The sequence below is a fragment of the Salmo salar genome, chromosome ssa17, assembly GCF_905237065.1.
Source record: "Salmo salar chromosome ssa17, Ssal_v3.1, whole genome shotgun sequence".
In the NCBI taxonomy this organism is placed as follows: Eukaryota; Metazoa; Chordata; class Actinopteri; order Salmoniformes; family Salmonidae; genus Salmo; species Salmo salar.
The window spans coordinates 77,867,618-77,887,009 of record NC_059458.1 but is presented as its reverse complement, the minus strand read 5'-3'; the positions used below and the strand labels follow the sequence as shown (position 1 = coordinate 77,887,009).

The 19,392-nt window shown below is 44.7% G+C and overlaps 1 protein-coding gene across 1 annotated transcript; it reads right to left on the bottom strand.

The window, feature by feature from the left end:
* Nucleotides 1-4,080: 4,080 nt before the first annotated feature.
* On the bottom strand, nt 4,081-18,698 carry LOC106576655 (carboxypeptidase M-like). The gene is made up of 5 exons (XM_045700182.1): nt 18,426-18,698; nt 16,280-16,450; nt 12,247-12,399; nt 8,064-8,212; nt 4,081-4,617 (listed from the first exon to the last, which is right to left on the bottom strand). Exons 1-5 carry the CDS (start codon nt 18,685-18,687, stop codon nt 4,363-4,365), a joined length of 990 nt encoding a protein of 329 aa, XP_045556138.1. The 5' UTR covers nt 18,688-18,698; the 3' UTR covers nt 4,081-4,362.
* Between the last annotated feature and the right edge of the window lie 694 nt (nt 18,699-19,392).

The window sequence follows — 19,392 nt, the reverse complement described above, 5'->3', positions numbered from 1 at the left end:
GGGTGTTGGGGACCTAGTAGCTCCAGTTTAGGGTGTTGGGGACCTAGTAGCTCCAGTTTAGGGTGTTGGGGACCTAGTAGCTCCAGTTTAGGGTGTTGGGGACCTAGTAGCTCCAGTCTAGGGTGTTGGGGACCAGGTAGCTCCAGTTTAGGGTGTTGGGGACCTAGTAGCTCCAGTTTCGGGTGTTGGGGACCAGGTAGCTCCAGTTTAGGGTGTTGGGGACCTAGTAGCTCCAGTTTAGGGTGTTGGGGACCTAGTAGCTCCAGTTTAGGGTGTTGGGGACCTAGTAGCTCCAGTTTAGGGTGTTGGGGACCTAGTAGCTCCAGTTTAGGGTGTTGGGGACCAGGTAGCTGAGGAATGGAATGCTGCTGTGCTGTTTTTACATTTGATTTGACATTGTATTGATTGCTGTTTGGTTTCACATCGTTTTTGATTGTTGTAGTACTGTAAATCAGGGCACCCTGGGGAATGAGACCCTGGTCTCAATGGTTTTCCCTGAATAAATAAATACAATGACAGGTCTGGGTTTATGGTGGTGTGGATCTGGCTGGGTGCCCAGGTGGCTGACTACAGTAGACCTATCCCTGACCTGCAGATCTTTAGTCATAGTAGAGACAGGACTCCACCTGCTGGTAAAAAGCTCATAACTATTATCAGAATCTTCCTCCATCCACTACCCATCATCACCTCTCAAGCAAGGTTAATGTGTAGCGTCATGATTTAAGCTACATATATTGAAGGTGTAACCCGGGACTCGATCCCGGGTCCAGCGACTATCAAGCCAACACATGAATCGCTACATTATATTGGTTAACTTTGACATAAGACCTTAAGACATAGCCCACACATGAACAATGTGACCACAGACGTGGAAAAAAATGACTGATCCTAAAACATAAATTGAGACAGATTTAATCATCAAGGCACAACAATCATTGTCATCTGAAAGGTCAAAGGTAAGTTGTTAGATGAGGTAGAACAACATGAGAGGCATCTATGGACAATATCATCTGTGTCCCAAATGGAACCCAAACTATTCCCTATATAGTGCACTACTTTTAACCAGGGTCTATAGGATTTTGGTCTAACGTAGTGCACTAGGTAGGGAATAGGGTGCCATTTATGGGTCTACCATCCATCATTACCCATAATGCTTCAGGAAGGTTCTGTTTTTGACAATAACTATAGTGATAGTTTACAGTCCACCAGTACAGGTATTGTGATACAGTCCACTAGTACAGGTATTATGATATAGTCTACAGTCCACCAGTACAGGTATTGTGATATAGTCTACAGTCCACCAGTACAGGTATTGTGATACAGTCCACCAGTACAGGTATTGTGATATAGTCTACAGTCCACCAGTACAGGTATTGTGTTACAGTCCACCAGTACAGGTATTGTGATACAGTCTACAGTCCACCAGTACAGGTATTGTGATACAGTCTACAGTCCACCAGTACAGGTATTGTGATACAGTCTACAGTCCACCAGTACAGGTATTGTGATACAGTCTACAGTCCACCAGTACAGGTATTGTGATACAGTCTACAGTCCACTAGTACAGGTATTGTGATACAGTCCACCAGTACAGGTATTGTGATACAGTCCACCAGTACAGGTATTGTGATACAGTCCACCAGTACAGGTATTGTGATATAGTCTACAGTCCACCAGTACAGGTATTGTGATATAGTCTACAGTCCACTAGTACAGGTATTGTGATATAGTCTACAGTCCACCAGTACAGGTATTGTGATATAGTCTACAGTCCACTAGTACAGGTATTGTGATATAGTCTACAGTCCACCAGTACAGGTATTGTGATATAGTCTACAGTCCACCAGTACAGGTATTGTGATACAGTCTACAGTCCACCAGTACAGGTATTGTGATACAGTCCACTAGTACAGGTATTGTTCTCTCTGCTGGGTGTTCTCTCTGCTGGGTGTTCTCTCTCTGCTGGGTGTTCTCTCTCTGCTGGGTGTTCTCTCTCTGCTGGGTGTTCTCTCTCTGCTGGGTGTTCTCTCTCTGCTGGGTGTTCTCTCTCTGCTGGGTGCTGGGTGTTCTCTCTCTGCTGGGTGTTCTCTCTCTGCTGGGTGTTCTCTCTCTGCTGGGTGTTCTCTCTCTGCTGGGTGTTCTCTCTCTGCTGGGTGTTCTCTCTCTGCTGGGTGTTCTCTCCGCTGGGTGTTCTCTCTCGCTGGGTGTTCTCTCTGCTGGGTGTTCTCTCTGCTGGGTGTTCTCTCTCTGCTGGGTGTTCTCTCTCTGCTGGGTGTTCTCTCTCTGCTGGGTGTTCTCTCTCTGCTGGGTGTTCTCTCTCTGCTGGGTGTTCTCTCTCTGCTGGGTGTTCTCTCTCTGCTGGGTGTTCTCTCTGCTGGGTGTTCCTCTCTGCTGGGTGTTCTCTCTCTGCTGGGTGTTCTCTCTCTGCTGGGTGTTCTCTCTCTGCTGGGTGTTCTCTCTCTGCTGGGTGTTCTCTCTCTGCTGGGTGTTCTCTCTGCTGGGTGTTCTCTCTCTGCTGGGTGTTCTCTCTCTGCTGGGTGTTCTCTCTCTGCTGGGTGTTCTCTCTCTGCTGGGTGTTCTCTCTCTGCTGGGTGTTCTCTCTGCTGGGTGTTCTCTCTCTGCTGGGTGTTCTCTCTCTGCTGGGTGTTCTCTCTCTGCTGGGTGTTCTCTCTCTGCTGGGTGTTCTCTCTCTGCTGGGTGTTCTCTCTCCGCTGGGTGTTCTCTCCGCTGGGTGTTCTCTCTCTGCTGGGTGTTCTCTCTCTGCTGGGTGTTCTCTCTGCTGGGTGTTCTCTCTGCTGGGTGTTCTCTCTCCGCTGGGTGTTCTCTCTCTGCTGGGTGTTCTCTCTGCTGGGTGTTCTCTCTGCTGGGTGTTCTCTCTCTGCTGGGTGTTCTCTCTCTGCTGGGTGTTCTCTCTGCTGGGTGTTCTCTCTGCTGGGTGTTCTCTCTGCTGGGTGTTCTCTCTCTGCTGGGTGTTCTCTCTCTGCTGGGTGTTCTCTCTCTGCTGGGTGTTCTCTCTGCTGGGTGTTCTCTCTCTGCTGGGTGTTCTCTCTCTGCTGGGTGTTCTCTCTGCTGGGTGTTTTCTCTGCTGGGTGTTCTCTCTCTGCTGGGTGTTCTCTCTCTGCTGGGTGTTCTCTCTCTGCTGGGTGTTCTCTCTCTGCTGGGTGTTCTCTCTCTGCTGGGTGTTCTCTCTCTGCTGGGTGTTCTCTCTCTGCTGGGTGTTCTCTCTCTGCTGGGTGTTCTCTCTGCTGGGTGTTCTCTCTCTGCTGGGTGTTCTCTCTGCTGTGCAGTGAGCTCAGGCAGGTAGTCTCTGTCTAAAAGCAAGTCTTGGCATGTTTGCAGGTGGAGGTGTGATTCCAGGTATCACGTTGACTGGTAGGCGTTCTTAGAGGCACTTCTAGACCTTCTCAACACCCTTCCCTCCATCCCTTCCTTACCCCTTGTCCTTCTCAACACCCTTCCCTCCATCCCTTCCTTACCCCTTGTCCTTCTCAACACCCTTCCCTCCATCCCTTCCTTACCCCTTGTCCTTCTCAACACCCTTCCCTCTATCCCTTCCTTACCCCTTGTCCTTCTCAACACCCTTCCCTCCATCCCTTCCTTACCCCTTGTCCTTCTCAACACCCTTCCCTCCATCCCTTCCTTACCCCTTGTCCTTCTCAACACCCTTCCCTCCATCCCTTCCTTACCCCTTGTCCTTCTCAACACCCTTCCCTCCATCCCTTCCTTACCCCTTGTCCTTCTCAACACCCTTCCCTCCATCCCTTCCTTACCCCTTGTCCTTCTCAACACCCTTCCCTCGATCCCTTCCTTACCCCTTGTCCTTCTCAACACCCTTCCCTCCATCCCTTCCTTACCCCTTGTCCTTCTCAACACCCTTCCCTCCATCCCTTCCTTACCCCTTGTCCTTCTCAACAACCTTCCCTCCATCCCTTCCTTACCCCTTGTCCTTCTCAACACCCTTCCCTCCATCCCTTCCTTACCCCTTGTCCTTCGTCTCTTCTTCTTAGCTTGGCATGGCAGATTGCTGGCTGGCAGTACTTTCTTTCAGCACAATGTAAAAAAACTACTAAAAAGCATCAATACAAAACATACAATTTTTAAAAACACAAAATGGCTCACATGTTTGTGCAAGGTAGAGCAATGCAAAGTGTTACAAGAAAATATATATCGGATGTTTTTGTTTGTACAAAAATACTGAAAAAAAGACAATGTCTCTGGACTGGGAGATCCCATCTCAGTCAGTCTATCTCCATGGATACGTCCCAAATGGCATCCTATCCCCTATATAGTGCACTATTTTTGACTAGAGCCCTACACTATACAGGAAATAAGGTTCCATTTGAGACGCGACCCATCTCTCGGTCACAGTAACATGGTATTCCAGAGAACCTGGAGAACCAGGAGGATGGTGACACCCGAGGGGCCCAGGCTGGGAGAGTGGCCATCCAGGGGCCTCCAGACCTGGGGTGGGGTGCAGGACTGGGTGGGGTGGCTGGGGCCAGGGGTGGTGGCTGCGGTCCTCTGCAGCTGGAAGTTGTGGACGAGGGCGGAGAATGAGTCGGGACCGTACGGGACCGTTAACGTCTCCATCAACACCTGGTGACCCGGGAACGTTACCTGTCAATCACATTTATCCATCAGTTCATGTATTGATCAGTTATTACACTGTTGAGTAAACTTGACACACAGGCAAATATGTCAATCACATTGATTGATTTGATACTATTGATTGATTGATTCATACCCAGTTGTATACCAACTAAATATACAGTATTGTACTGTAGAGGATTGATTCATACCCAGTTGTATACCAACTAAATATACAGTATTGTACTGTAGAGGATTGATTCATACCCAGTTGTATACTAACTAAATATACAGTATTGTACTGTAGAGGATTGACTCATACCCAGTTGTATACCAACTAAATATACAGTATTGTACTGTAGAGGATTGATTCATACCCAGTTGTATACCAACTAAATATACAGTATTGTACTGTAGAGGACTGATTCATACCCAGTTGTATACCAACTAAATATACAGTATTGTACTGTAGAGGATTGACTCATACCCAGCTGTATACCAACTAAATATACAGTATTGTACTGTAGAGGATTGATTCATACCCAGTTGTATACCAACTAAATATACAGTATTGTACTGTAGAGGACTGATTCATACCCAGTTGTATACCAACTAAATATACAGTATTGTACTGTAGAGGATTGACTCATACCCAGCTGTATACCAACTAAATATACAGTATTGTACTGTAGAGGATTGATTCATACCCAGTTGTATACTAACTAAATATACAGTATTGTACTGTAGAGGATTGATTCATACCCAGTTGTATACTAACTAAATATACAGTATTGTACTGTAGAGGCTTGATTCATACCCAGTTGTATACCAACTAAATATACAGTATTGTACTGTAGAGGATTGATTCATACCCAGTTGTATACCAACTAAATATACAGTATTGTACTGTAGAGGATGGATTCATACCCAGTTGTATACCAGCTAAATATACAGTATTGTACTGTAGATTGACTCATACCCAGTTGTATACTAACTAAATATACAGTATTGTACTGTAGAGGATTGATTCATACCCAGTTGTATACCAACTAAATATACAGTATTGTACTGTAGAGGATTGAGTCATACCCAGTTGTATACTAACTAAATATACAGTATTGTACTGTAGAGGATTGATTCATACCCAGTTGTATACTAACTAAATATACAGTATTGTACTGTAGAGGATTGATTCATACCCAGTTGTATACCAACTAAATATACAGTATTGTACTGTAGAGGATTGATTCATACCCAGTTGTATACTAACTAAATATACAGTATTGTACTGTAGAGGATTGATTCATACCCAGTTGTATACTAACTAAATATACAGTATTGTACTGTAGAGGATTGATTCATACCCAGTTGTATACTAACTAAATATACAGTATTGTACTGTAGAGGATTGATTCATACCCAGTTGTATACCAGCTAAATATACAGTATTGTACTGTAGATTGACTCATACCCAGTTGTATACTAACTAAATATACAGTATTGTACTGTAGAGTATTGATTCATACCCAGTTGTATACCAACTAAATATACAGTATTGTACTGTAGAGGATTGATTCATACCCAGTTGTATACTAACTAAATATACAGTATTGTACTGTAGAGGATTGACTCATACCCAGCTGTATACCAACTAAATATACAGTATTGTACTGTAGAGGATTGATTCATACCCAGTTGTATACCAACTAAATATACAGTATTGTACTGTAGAGGATTGATTCATACCCAGTTGTATACCAACTAAATATACAGTATTGTACTGTAGAGGATTGATTCATACCCAGATGTATACCAACTAAATATACAGTATTGTACTGTAGAGGATTGATTCATACCCAGTTGTATACCAACTAAATATACAGTATTGTACTGTAGAGGATTGATTCATACCCAGTTGTATACCAACTAAATATACAGTATTGTACTGTAGAGGATTGATTCATACCCAGATGTATACCAACTAAATATACAGTATTGTACTGTAGATCAAGTATCTATTCCGTCTGAACAGATGAATGTAATAAAGGGTGAAACATTTTTATTGTCATGGTTTCACAATATCTCTGTTGTCGAGAATGTTCTGGTGCTTTCTCTGCTCTGTCTGCGGAGGGACAGTTATCTGTTAGTTGATCAGATGTTTACTGGAGACTGTGGGAGATGTGGGACCTCATACTGCAGAGGGATGGTTGTTATCTGTTAGTTGATCAGATATTTACTGGAGACTGTGGGAGATGTGGGACCTCATACGTGCTACTGTCCCACCCAACCCAGCAGGACCACCCACATGGCTTTGTATGAGCTGGGTCAAAATAAAAAACACTGACAAACATTCATTGAGGTTGTGTCCAAAATGGCACCCTATTCCCTATATACTGCACTACTTTTGACTAGAGCCCATAGGATTGTCTCACTCTAGACTGTGTCTGAAACAGCACCCTAATCCATATAGAGTGCACTAGTTTGACCAGAGCCCCATGTCCTCCCCATGCCACTTAGAGGAAGTTTACCCTCCACCCTCTTGGTTTATTTGAGAGCAGTTAAATCATTCCTATCAGTCCCAGTCCAATCTCAGTGTTGTATTTAGGGAGGGGGGGTCAAACAGCAAACATGCATCCAACAAGTTTGTAGAGTCAAAAGTTTAATGACGTCATTGCTTGCTAGGAATATGGGAACAAATACTACACTCAACTACTTTAATACACATAGAGGTACATTTGTCCAAATGCTTATGATACCTTCAACGATACATAAAGCAGAGCCCTAAGAAATCCATATATATATATATATATATATATATATTTTTTATATATAAATTTGATTTTCTAAATCCACAACAATGCTTAAACCACACCAGGAGACCACTTTTGAGGTCTGGGATTTGTTGTTGTTGTTGAAATGTCAAGTTTTGCCCTTTAACTCAACTGCACCCAGCAAGAGGCTGCTGTTCACTGGTGTTTTTGTAGCACACGTGTGATGGTAGAGTTGGCAAAACAAATGACCCACTGGACTGATGCAAATAATCCCAATATAATTCTGCCAGGTAGGCAAAGGCAACTTTGTAGTTAACATTTAGATTCCGTGATTCAGCTTTCTTCGCATCACAGATTTTTAAATCAGACCTTAATAAAAGTGCTTTCATTTCTAAACGTTAAAACAGATATGTATGAAAATACCCTCAAATAAAAAAGTGACATTTTTGTACATTCGCTTCATGTGAAACATTTTATCTCAAATCCAAATTGCTGGGAGTAATAGAGCCAAATTAAATGTTTTAGCTTCACTGTCCAAATAAATAACTACCACCCAGATACACAGACCGGTCCCAAATGGCACCCTATTCCCTATATAGTGGAATAGGGCTCTGGTCAAAAGTAGTGCACTACATTGGGAATAGGGTGCCATTTGAATAAACAATCCTAAAGTATCAATACTACCACCAGAGGGTGCTGTCTCACCATAAAGGTATAGTTGCCTGGCAACAGCAGTCTGTAGTACTCTCCATGGAGGTCCGTTCTGAAGGGACAGAGGTTCCGTCTCCCCTCCACCTCCACCAAAGCATTCTGTAATGGGTTTCCCTCCGCGTCCAACACCTGCCCTTTCACACCTAGACACACACACACACACACACACGGCGGGACGGAAGGAGAGCAGGACAATCAACACCAACCAACCAAAGCCAATTGGTTCTCAATTTACTGTCATCCAAATTGTTAAAAGTTTTTAAAAAACATTCTAATAAATGCAACAGTTGAACAACGTATGAAGATCCTCCAGGTACTGACTGGATTATAGCACATAAAACATTTTACTGGCACGGACAAATAATACCTGGACTTCTGGGATTTTGGTACTCAATTTGTCAAATTTCACTTTTATTTTCTTAGAATGGACTCATATCTACATTTTGTAATGGTATCAAGTATTTAAAAAAATATGTGTTAAAATAAAGAAAAGTATATATGCCTCATTTGCATAAACACACTAGGTAATATGCATATATGAATAAATGAACATAAGTGGAACTGGCCTACAACCACCAAAAACTAGCTCTGTCTAGGCCTACCTGCTCGGTCCAGACAGCCTCATTAATTACTGATGTTAAGTTGTGTTGCATAATTCAACATGTTGCATCACTAGCAGGAAACCCTCAGATTAAAGACCGACAGCTCGGCTCTAGATCACATCTATCTAAACAGACTTTACATTGTTTGTGAGATCAGACATAATATCACTATCATCCCAGTGTTCATTTTCAGGAAGTTTCTTTCATTTCAGCGCATCTAATTTGTAAACGTTAAAAAAACGACAGGCACAAGCAAGAGTATGAAAGATTCGCAGGAGTAAAATGAATCAATCCAGCGAGATTTAAATGTCAAGTGGATTTTGCCTCCCCCCCCTTCAAACACAGGAAATAGATGACAGAAAAAGACAGATCCTCAGGTGGGCGGAGCATGCGCGCTGCTACACAATTATCCGGTTGTTAATTAGACGATACCCCATTAACTATTCAGAAGGGGTGGAGTTTCCCCCTTCTTAACTTTACTGGAGTGAATGAACCCTTCGTCGCCCTATTCTGTGTTTACCTCAACACAACACAGGAGAACAGTAAGACTATTCTGTGTTAACCTCAACACAACACAGGAGAACAGTAAGACTATTCTGTGTTTACCTCAACACAACACAGGAGAACAGTAAGACTATTCTGTGTTAACCTCAACACAACACAGGAGAACAGTAAGACTATTCTGTGTTTACCTCAACACAACACAGGAGAACAGTAAGACTATTCTGTGTTTACCTCAACACAACACAGGAGAACAGTAAGACTATTCTGTGTTAACCTCAACACAACACAGGAGAACAGTAAGACTATTCTGTGTTAACCTCAACACAACACAGGAGAACAGTAAGACTATTCTGTGTTAACCTCAACACAACACAGGAGAACAGTAAGACTATTCTGTGTTAACCTCAACACAACACAGGAGAACAGTAAGACTATTCTGTGTTAACCTCAACACAACACAGGAGAACAGTAAGACTATTCTGTGTTAACCTCAACACAACACAGGAGAACAGTAAGACTATTCTGTGTTAACCTCAACACAACACAGGAGAACAGTAAGACTATTCTGTGTTAACCTCAACACAACACAGGAGAACAGTAAGACTATTCTGTGTTAACCTCAACACAACACAGGAGAACAGTAAGACTATTCTGTGTTAACCTCAACACAACACAGGAGAACAGTAAGACTATTCTGTGTTAACCTCAACACAACACAGGAGAACAGTAAGACTATTCTGGAAAAGCTTTTGACTGGAATACAGGGGTAGCTTCTGTTGGTCATTAAATATAACCTTTTATAGTGGTGATTGTTGTGATGTCAGTTGAGGCACCAAGCATCACACTGACTCTCCTGTGCATCCCAAATGGCACCCTAATACCTATATAGTGCACTACTTTTGACCAGGGTCCGCATCCCAAATGGCACAATATTCCCTATATAGGACACTACTTTTGACCGTGATGACTGACCTGGACCAGGAGTCATCCCAGGGTAGACCGTGATGACTGACCAGGACCAGGAGTCATCCCAGGGTAGACCGTGATGACTGACCAGGACCAGGAGTCATCCCAGGGTAGACCATGATGACTGACCAGGACCAGGAGTCATCCCAGGGTAGACCATGATGACTGACCAGGACCAGGAGTCATCCCAGGGTAGACCGTGATGACTGACCAGGACCAGGAGTCATCCCAGGGTAGACCGTGATGACTGACCTGGACCAGGAGTCATCCCAGGGTAGACCGTGATGACTGACCAGGACCAGGAGTCATCCCAGGGTAGACCGTGATGACTGACCTGGACCGGGAGTCATCCCAGGGTAGACCATGATGACTGACCAGGACCAGGAGTCATCCCAGGGTAGACCGTGATGACTGACCAGGACCAGGAGTCATCCCAGGGTAGACCGTGATGACTGACCTGGACCGGGAGTCACCCAGGGTAGACCGTGATGACTGACCAGGACCAGGAGTCATCCCAGGGTAGACCGTGATGACTGACCTGGACCAGGAGTCATCCCAGGGTAGACCGTGATGACTGACCAGGACCAGGAGTCATCCCAGGGTAGACCGTGATGACTGACCAGGACCAGGAGTCATCCCAGGGTAGACCGTGATGACTGACCAGGACCAGGAGTCATCCCAGGGTAGACCGTGATGACTGACCAGGACCAGGAGTCATCCCAGGGTAGACCGTGATGACTGACCTGGACCAGGAGTCAGCCCAGGGTAGACCGTGATGACTGACCAGGACCAGGAGTCGCTCCAGGGTAGACCGTGATGACTGACCAGGACCAGGAGTCATCCCAGGGTAGACCGTGATGACTGACCAGGACCAGGAGTCATCCCAGGGTAGACCGTGATGACTGACCAGGACCAGGAGTCAATCCAGGGTAGACCGTGATGACTGACCTGGACCAGGAGTCATCCCAGGGTAGACCATGATGACTGACCAGGACCAGGAGTCATCCCAGGGTAGACCGTGATGACTGACCTGGACCAGGAGTCATCCCAGGGTAGACCGTGATGACTGACCAGGACCAGGAGTCATCCCAGGGTAGACCGTGATGACTGACCTGGACCAGGAGTCATCCCAGGGTAGACCATGATGACTGACCAGGACCAGGAGTCATCCCAGGGTAGACCGTGATGACTGACCAGGACCAGGAGTCATCCCAGGGTAGACCGTGATGACTGACCAGGACCAGGAGTCAATCCAGGGTAGACCATTGTTGTGAGATCTTGTTGTGCTTCCTGATCTGGAGATCTATTTTAGTGCCTGGGGGCTTTTCAGCATGTGACATAACGTCGGGATTTTTTTTTGTTATTACAGAATTACCTTGAGCTTACATTCAATATCCACATCTCTTGAATGAATTGTTTTACCTTACCGATTCTTACCTAAATGAATCGTACTACCTAAACGATTCATACCTAAATGAATCATTCTACCATTGAAATGATCAAGCCACCACTTGGTAGTGAAACACTGTACAGAAGTATTGATTGATGTGATTGTATTTATGATAGACAGCGTGGTACTAACCCACAGACAGCATGGTACTAACCCACAACAGACAGCGTGGTACTAACCCACGACAGACAGCGTGGTACTAACCCACGACAGACAGCGTGGTACTAACCCACGACAGACAGCGTGGTACTAACCCACGACAGACAGCGTGGTACTAACCCACGACAGACAGCGTGGTACTAACCCCACGACAGACAGCGTGGTACTAACCCACGACAGACAGCGTGGTACTAACCCACGACAGACAGCGTGGTACTAACCCACGACAGACAGCGTGGTACTAACCCACGACAGACAGCGTGGTACTAACCCACGACAGACAGCGTGGTACTAACCCACGACAGACAGCGTGGTACTAACCCACGACAGACAGCGTGGTACTAACCCACGACAGACAGCGTGGTACTAACCCACGACAGACAGCGTGGTACTAACCCACGACAGACAGCGTGGTACTAACCCACGACAGACAGCGTGGTACTAACCCACGACAGACAGCGTGGTACTAACCCACGACAGACAGCATGGTACTTACCCAGATGGACCTGTTGCATGTATGCCAGCAGCGCGGCCCGGTTGGCATCCCAGAGCCCAGGCAGATCACTCTCTGGAGGGAATTTACAACAGGACAGCTCCAAGGTGATCTCTAGACACTGGCCCCACACGTAGTTATAGTCCTGCATCCCTCCTAGGAAACGGATAGAAAAACATGAAACTGAGCCAGACTAGAGCCATAATGGTGCTCGTCACTCTACCAGTCACTGTAGTCTATCAGACCAGTATCTATAGGGTGAAGGGAAAGGCTGAACGGTCGTCACTCTACCAGTCACTGTAGTCTATCAGACCAGTATCTATAGGGTGAAGGGAAAGGCTGAACGGTCGTCACTCTACCAGTCACTGTAGTCTATTAGACCAGTATCTATAGGGTGAAGGGAAAGGCTGAACGGTCGTCACTCTACCAGTCACTGTAGTCTATTAGACCAGTATCTATAGGGTGAAGGGAAAGGCTGAACGGACGTCACTCTACCAGTCACTGTAGTCTATTAGACCAGTATCTATAGGGTGAAGGGAAAGGCTGAACGGACGTCACTCTACCAGTCACTGTAGTCTATTAGACCAGTATCTATAGGGTGAAGGGAAAGGCTGAACGGTCGTCACTCTACCAGTCACTGTAGTCTATTAGACCAGTATCTATAGGGTGAAGGGAAAGGCTGAACGGTCGTCACTCTACCAGTCACTGTAGTCTATCAGACCAGTATCTATAGGGTGAAGGGAAAGGCTGAACGGTCGTCACTCTACCAGTCACTGTAGTCTATCAGACCAGTATCTATAGGGTGAAGGGAAAGGCTGAACGGTCGTCACTCTACCAGTCACTGTAGTCTATTAGACCAGTATCTATAGGGTGAAGGGAAAGGCTGAACGGACGTCACTCTACCAGTCACTGTAGTCTATCAGACCAGTATCTATAGGGTGAAGGGAAAGGCTGAACGGTCGTCACTCTACCAGTCACTGTAGTCTATTAGACCAGTATCTATAGGGTGAAGGGAAAGGCTGAACGGTCGTCACTCTACCAGTCACTGTAGTCTATCAGACCAGTATCTATAGGGTGAAGGGAAAGGCTGAACGGACGTCACTCTACCAGTCACTGTAGTCTATCAGACCAGTATCTATAGGGTGAAGGGAAAGGCTGAACGGACGTCACTCTACCAGTCACTGTAGTCTATTAGACCAGTATCTATAGGGTGAAGGGAAAGGCTGAACGGTCGTCACTCTACCAGTCACTGTAGTCTATTAGACCAGTATCTATAGGGGTGAAGGGAAAGGCTGAACGGTCGTCACTCTACCAGTCACTGTAGTCTATTAGACCAGTATCTATAGGGTGAAGGGAAAGGCTGAACGGTCGTCACTCTACCAGTCACTGTAGTCTATCAGACCAGTATCTATAGGGTGAAGGGAAAGGCTGAACGGACGTCACTCTACCAGTCACTGTAGTCTATTAGACCAGTATCTATAGGGTGAAGGGAAAGGCTGAACGGTCGTCACTCTACCAGTCACTGTAGTCTATTAGACCAGTATCTATAGGGTGAAGGGAAAGGCTGAACGGACGTCACTCTACCAGTCACTGTAGTCTATTAGACCAGTATCTATAGGGTGAAGGGAAAGGCTGAACGGTCGTCACTCTACCAGTCACTGTAGTCTATTAGACCAGTATCTATAGGGTGAAGGGAAAGGCTGAACGGTCGTCACTCTACCAGTCACTGTAGTCTATCAGACCAGTATCTATAGGGTGAAGGGAAAGGCTGAACGGTCGTCACTCTACCAGTCACTGTAGTCTATTAGACCAGTATCTATAGGGTGAAGGGAAAGGCTGAACGGTCGTCACTCTACCAGTCACTGTAGTCTATTAGACCAGTATCTATAGGGTGAAGGGAAAGGCTGAACGGTCGTCACTCTACCAGTCACTGTAGTCTATCAGACCAGTATCTATAGGGTGAAGGGAAAGGCTGAACGGACGTCACTCTACCAGTCACTGTAGTCTATTAGACCAGTATCTATAGGGTGAAGGGAAAGGCTGAACGGACGTCACTCTACCAGTCACTGTAGTCTATCAGACCAGTATCTATAGGGTGAAGGGAAAGGCTGAACGGTCGTCACTCTACCAGTCACTGTAGTCTATTAGACCAGTATCTATAGGGTGAAGGGAAAGGCTGAACGGTCGTCACTCTACCAGTCACTGTAGTCTATTAGACCAGTATCTATAGGGTGAAGGGAAAGGCTGAACGGTCGTCACTCTACCAGTCACTGTAGTCTATTAGACCAGTATCTATAGGGTGAAGGGAAAGGCTGAACGGTCGTCACTCTACCAGTCACTGTAGTCTATTAGACCAGTATCTATAGGGTGAAGGGAAAGGCTGAACGGTCGTCACTCTACCAGTCACTGTAGTCTATTAGACCAGTATCTATAGGGTGAAGGGAAAGGCTGAACGGACGTCACTCTACCAGTCACTGTAGTCTATTAGACCAGTATCTATAGGGTGAAGGGAAAGGCTGAACGGACGTCACTCTACCAGTCACTGTAGTCTATTAGACCAGTATCTATAGGGTGAAGGGAAAGGCTGAACGGTCGTCACTCTACCAGTCACTGTAGTCTATTAGACCAGTATCTATAGGGTGAAGGGAAAGGCTGAACGGACGTCACTCTACCAGTCACTGTAGTCTATCAGACCAGTATCTATAGGGTGAAGGGAAAGGCTGAACGGTCGTCACTCTACCAGTCACTGTAGTCTATTAGACCAGTATCTATAGGGTGAAGGGAAAGGCTGAACGGACGTCACTCTACCAGTCACTGTAGTCTATTAGACCAGTATCTATAGGGTGAAGGGAAAGGCTGAACGGACGTATGCAGTTCTATATGTATCTACACTGAGATGATGTGGAACATACCGGAATATTTACATAAATCTCCCATTGACATGAATGATTTACGAGAACGTTCTATTTTAGACAAGACGGACTTCAGTTCTGACTTGGATGTGTTATTAACTCTGCTAAATCTTAACCCAACATCTCCAGGGTGATGACAACACTGACAGGTTCCCCCAGTGAAAGGTCATGTCTGTACACGTGACCTCTAGTATTAGTATTGTAGCAAATTAGTCCCGTGGTTTGAACTTTGAACCCGACAGAGGGGGGGCTTGCAACTGTCAACCCATCACCCTTAGCTATTACCCCAGATCTGTAAACTGATAGATTTACTGACCTGGTAGAGGATACCAGTAGTACCCCAGATCTGTAAGCTGATAGATTTACTGACCTGGTAGAGGATACCAGTAGTACCCCAGATCTGTAAGCTGATAGATTTACTGACTGACCTGGTAGAGGATACTAGTAGTACCCCAGATCTGTAAGCTGATAGATTTACTGACTGACCTGGTAGAGGATACCAGTAGTACCCCAGATCTGTAAGCTGATAGATTTACTGACTGACCTGGTAGAGGATACCAGTAGTACCCCAGATCTGTAAACTGATAGATTTACTGACTGACCTGGTAGAGGATACCAGTAGTACCCCAGATCTGTAAGCTGATACATTTACTGACTGACCTGGTAGAGGATACCAGTAGTACCCCAGATCTGTAAACTGATAGATTTACTGACTGACCTGGTAGAGGATACCAGTAGTACCCCAGATCTGTAAACTGATAGATTTACTGACTGACCTGGTAGAGGATACCAGTAGTACCCCAGATCTGTAAGCTGATAGATTTACTGACTGACCTGGTAGAGGGTACCAGTAGTACCCCAGATCTGTAAGCTGATACATTTACTGACTGACCTGGTAGAGGATACCAGTAGTACCCCAGATCTGTAAGCTGATAGATTTACTGACTGACCTGGTAGAGGGTACCAGTAGTACCCCAGATCTGTAAGCTGATACATTTACTGACTGACCTGGTAGAGAATACCAGTAGTACCCCAGATCTGTAAGCTGATAGATTTACTGACTGACCTGGTAGAGGGTACCAGTAGTACCCCAGATCTGTAAGCTGATAGATTTACTGACTGACCTGGTAGAGGGTACCAGTAGTAACCGTTGGTGATGCCCTCCTTAAAGTCCTTGGAGTCGTAACAGTGGTCTCCCTTGTGCATCTTGCTGTGGGTGTAGGAGTAGGTCTTAGCCAGCTGGATCAACACGTCGTTGTCAGGGGCAACACTGGATCCACTCTGCAGCTCACTACCTGGGTGACAACATAACATGTCAACCTATTCCCTATATAGTATACTACTTTAGACCAGAGCCCTATTCCCTATATAGTGCACTACTTTAGACCAGAGCCCTATTCCCTATATAGTATACTACTTTAGACCAGAGCCCTATTCCCTATATAGAGTCCACTACTTTAGACCAGAGCCCTATTCCCTATATAGTACACTACTTTTGACCAGGGCCCTATTCCCTATATAGTATACTACTTTAGACCAGAGCCCTATTCCCTATATAGTATACTACTTTAGACCAGAGCCCTATTCCCTATATAGTGCACTACTTTAGACCAGAGCCCTATTCCCTATATAGTATACTACTTTAGACCAGAGCCCTATTCCCTATATAGTATACTACTTTAGACCAGAGCCTATTCCCTATATAGTGCACTACTTTAGACCAGAGCCCTATTCCCTATATAGTACACTACTTTTGACCAGGGCCCTGGGCTATTTGGGACACAGTGGAAACAACCAATATTGACGTGATTGACTTATTGATCTCTTCACAAGGACACCTGTTGTTACTCTGCTCTGTAGTCATTCTAGTAGTCTCTATATTGTTACTCTACTCTGTAGTCTATATTGTTACTCTGCTCTGTAGTCATTCTAGTAGTCTCTATATTGTTACTCTACTCTGTAGTCATTCTAGTAGTCTCTATATTGTTACTGTACTCTGTAGTCTATATTGTTACTCTGTTCTGTAGTCATTCTAGTAGTCTCTATATTGTTACTCTGTTCTGTAGTCATTCTAGTAGTCTCTATATTGTTCCTCTGCTCTGTAGTCATTCTAGTAGTCTCTATATTGTTACTCTACTCTGTAGTCATTCTAGAAGTCTCTATATTGTTACTCTACTCTGTAGTCTATATTGTTACTCTGCTCTGTAGTCATTCTAGTAGTCTCTATATTGTTACTCTACTCTGTAGTCATTCTAGTAGTCTCTATATTGTTACTCTGCTCTGTAGTCATTCTAGTAGTCTCTATATTGTTCCTCTGCTCTGTAGTCATTCTAGTAGTCTCTATATTGTTACTCTACTCTGTAGTCTATATTGTTACTCTACTCTGTAGTCATTCTAGTAGTCTCTATATTGTTACTCTACTCTGTAGTCTATATTGTTACTCTACTCTGTAGTCATTCTAGTAGTCTCTATATTGTTACTCTACTCTGTAGTCTATATTGTTACTCTGCTCTGTAGTCTATATTGTTACTCTACTCTGTAGTCTATATTGTTACTCTACACTATAGTCATTCTAGTAGTCTCTATAGTGTTACTCTACTCTGTAGTCATTCTAGTAGTCTCTATATTGTTACTCTACTCTGTAGTCTATATTGTTACTCTGCTCTGTAGTCATTCTAGTAGTCTCTATATTGTTACTCTACTCTGTAGTCATTCTAGTAGTCTCTATATTGTTACTCTGCTCTGTAGTCATTCTAGTAGTCTCTATATTGTTACTCTACTCCGTAGTCATTCTAGTAGTCTCTATATTGTTACTCTACTCTGTAGTCTATATTGTTCCTCTGCTCTGTAGTCATTCTAGTAGTCTCTATATTGTTACTCTACTCTGTAGTCTATATTGTTACTCTACTCTGTAGTCTATATTGTTACTCTACTCTGTAGTCTATATTGTTACTCTACTCTGTAGTCTATATTGTTACTCTACACTATAGTCATTCTAGTAGTCTCTATAGTGTTACTCTACTCTGTAGTCATTCTAGTAGTCTCTATATTGTTACTCTACTCTGTAGTCTATATTGTTACTCTGCTCTGTAGTCATTCTAGTAGTCTCTATATTGTTACTCTACTCCGTAGTCATTCTAGTAGTCTCTATATTGTTACTCTACTCTGTAGTCTATATTGTTCCTCTGCTCTGTAGTCATTCTAGTAGTCTCTATATTGGTTTATCACTCAGCCTCTCTCTCTCTCTCTGTGTGTGACGGTGTAACATACCTCCATTGCTGTTGTCGTAGGGGTAGCTGGCCACCACAGCCCCACCGTGCAGGTTGGCTGACAGGACGAAGCTCTCAGTCTTCAGCCAGTCCATAATGGCTCTCACCTCCATCTCTCTCATTCCACTCTCCTTCTTAGAGAAGGCATCTGGGAAGTTCCTGTTCAGATCGATGCCGTTCTTATTGAACCTGTCAGGGAACCATATGACAAAATACAGAATATTAAGTTCACTAGGTACTGACCAAATAAAATACAATTTCATTTGTCACATGCAACAGATGTAGGTAGACCTTAGGTGTAGGTAGACCTTAGTGAAATGCTTACTTACAAGCCCTTAACCAACAATGCAGTTAAGAAAATACCAAAAAAGAGTAAGAGATAAGAATAACAAATGGTTAAAGAGCAGCAGTAAATAACAATAGCGGGGCTATATACAGAGGGTACCGAGTACAATGCAAATAGTCTGGGGTAGAAGCTATTAAGGAGCCTCTTGGACCTAGACTTGGCGCTCAGGTACCACTTGCTGTGCGGTAGCAGAGAGAACAGTCTATGACTAGGGTGCCTGGAGTCTTTGACAATTTTTAGGGCCTTCCTCTGACACCGCCTGGTATAGAGGTCCTGGATGGCAGGAAGCTCAGCCCCAGTGATGTACTGGACCGTCGCACTACCCTCTGTAATGCCTTGCGGTCGGATGCCAAGCAGTTGCCATACCAGGCAGTGATGCAACCCGTCAGGATGCTCTCGATGGTGCAGCTGTAAAACCTTTTGAGGATCTGAGGACCCATGCCAAATCTTTTTAGTCTCCTGTGGGGGAGTAGATTTTGTCGTGCCCTCTTCACGACTGTCTTGGTGTGCTTGGACCATGTTAGTTTGTTGGTGATGTGGACGCCAAGGAACTTGAAACTCTCAACCTGCTCCACTGCAGCCCGTCGATGAGAATGGAGGCGTGCTCGGCCCTCTTTTTCCT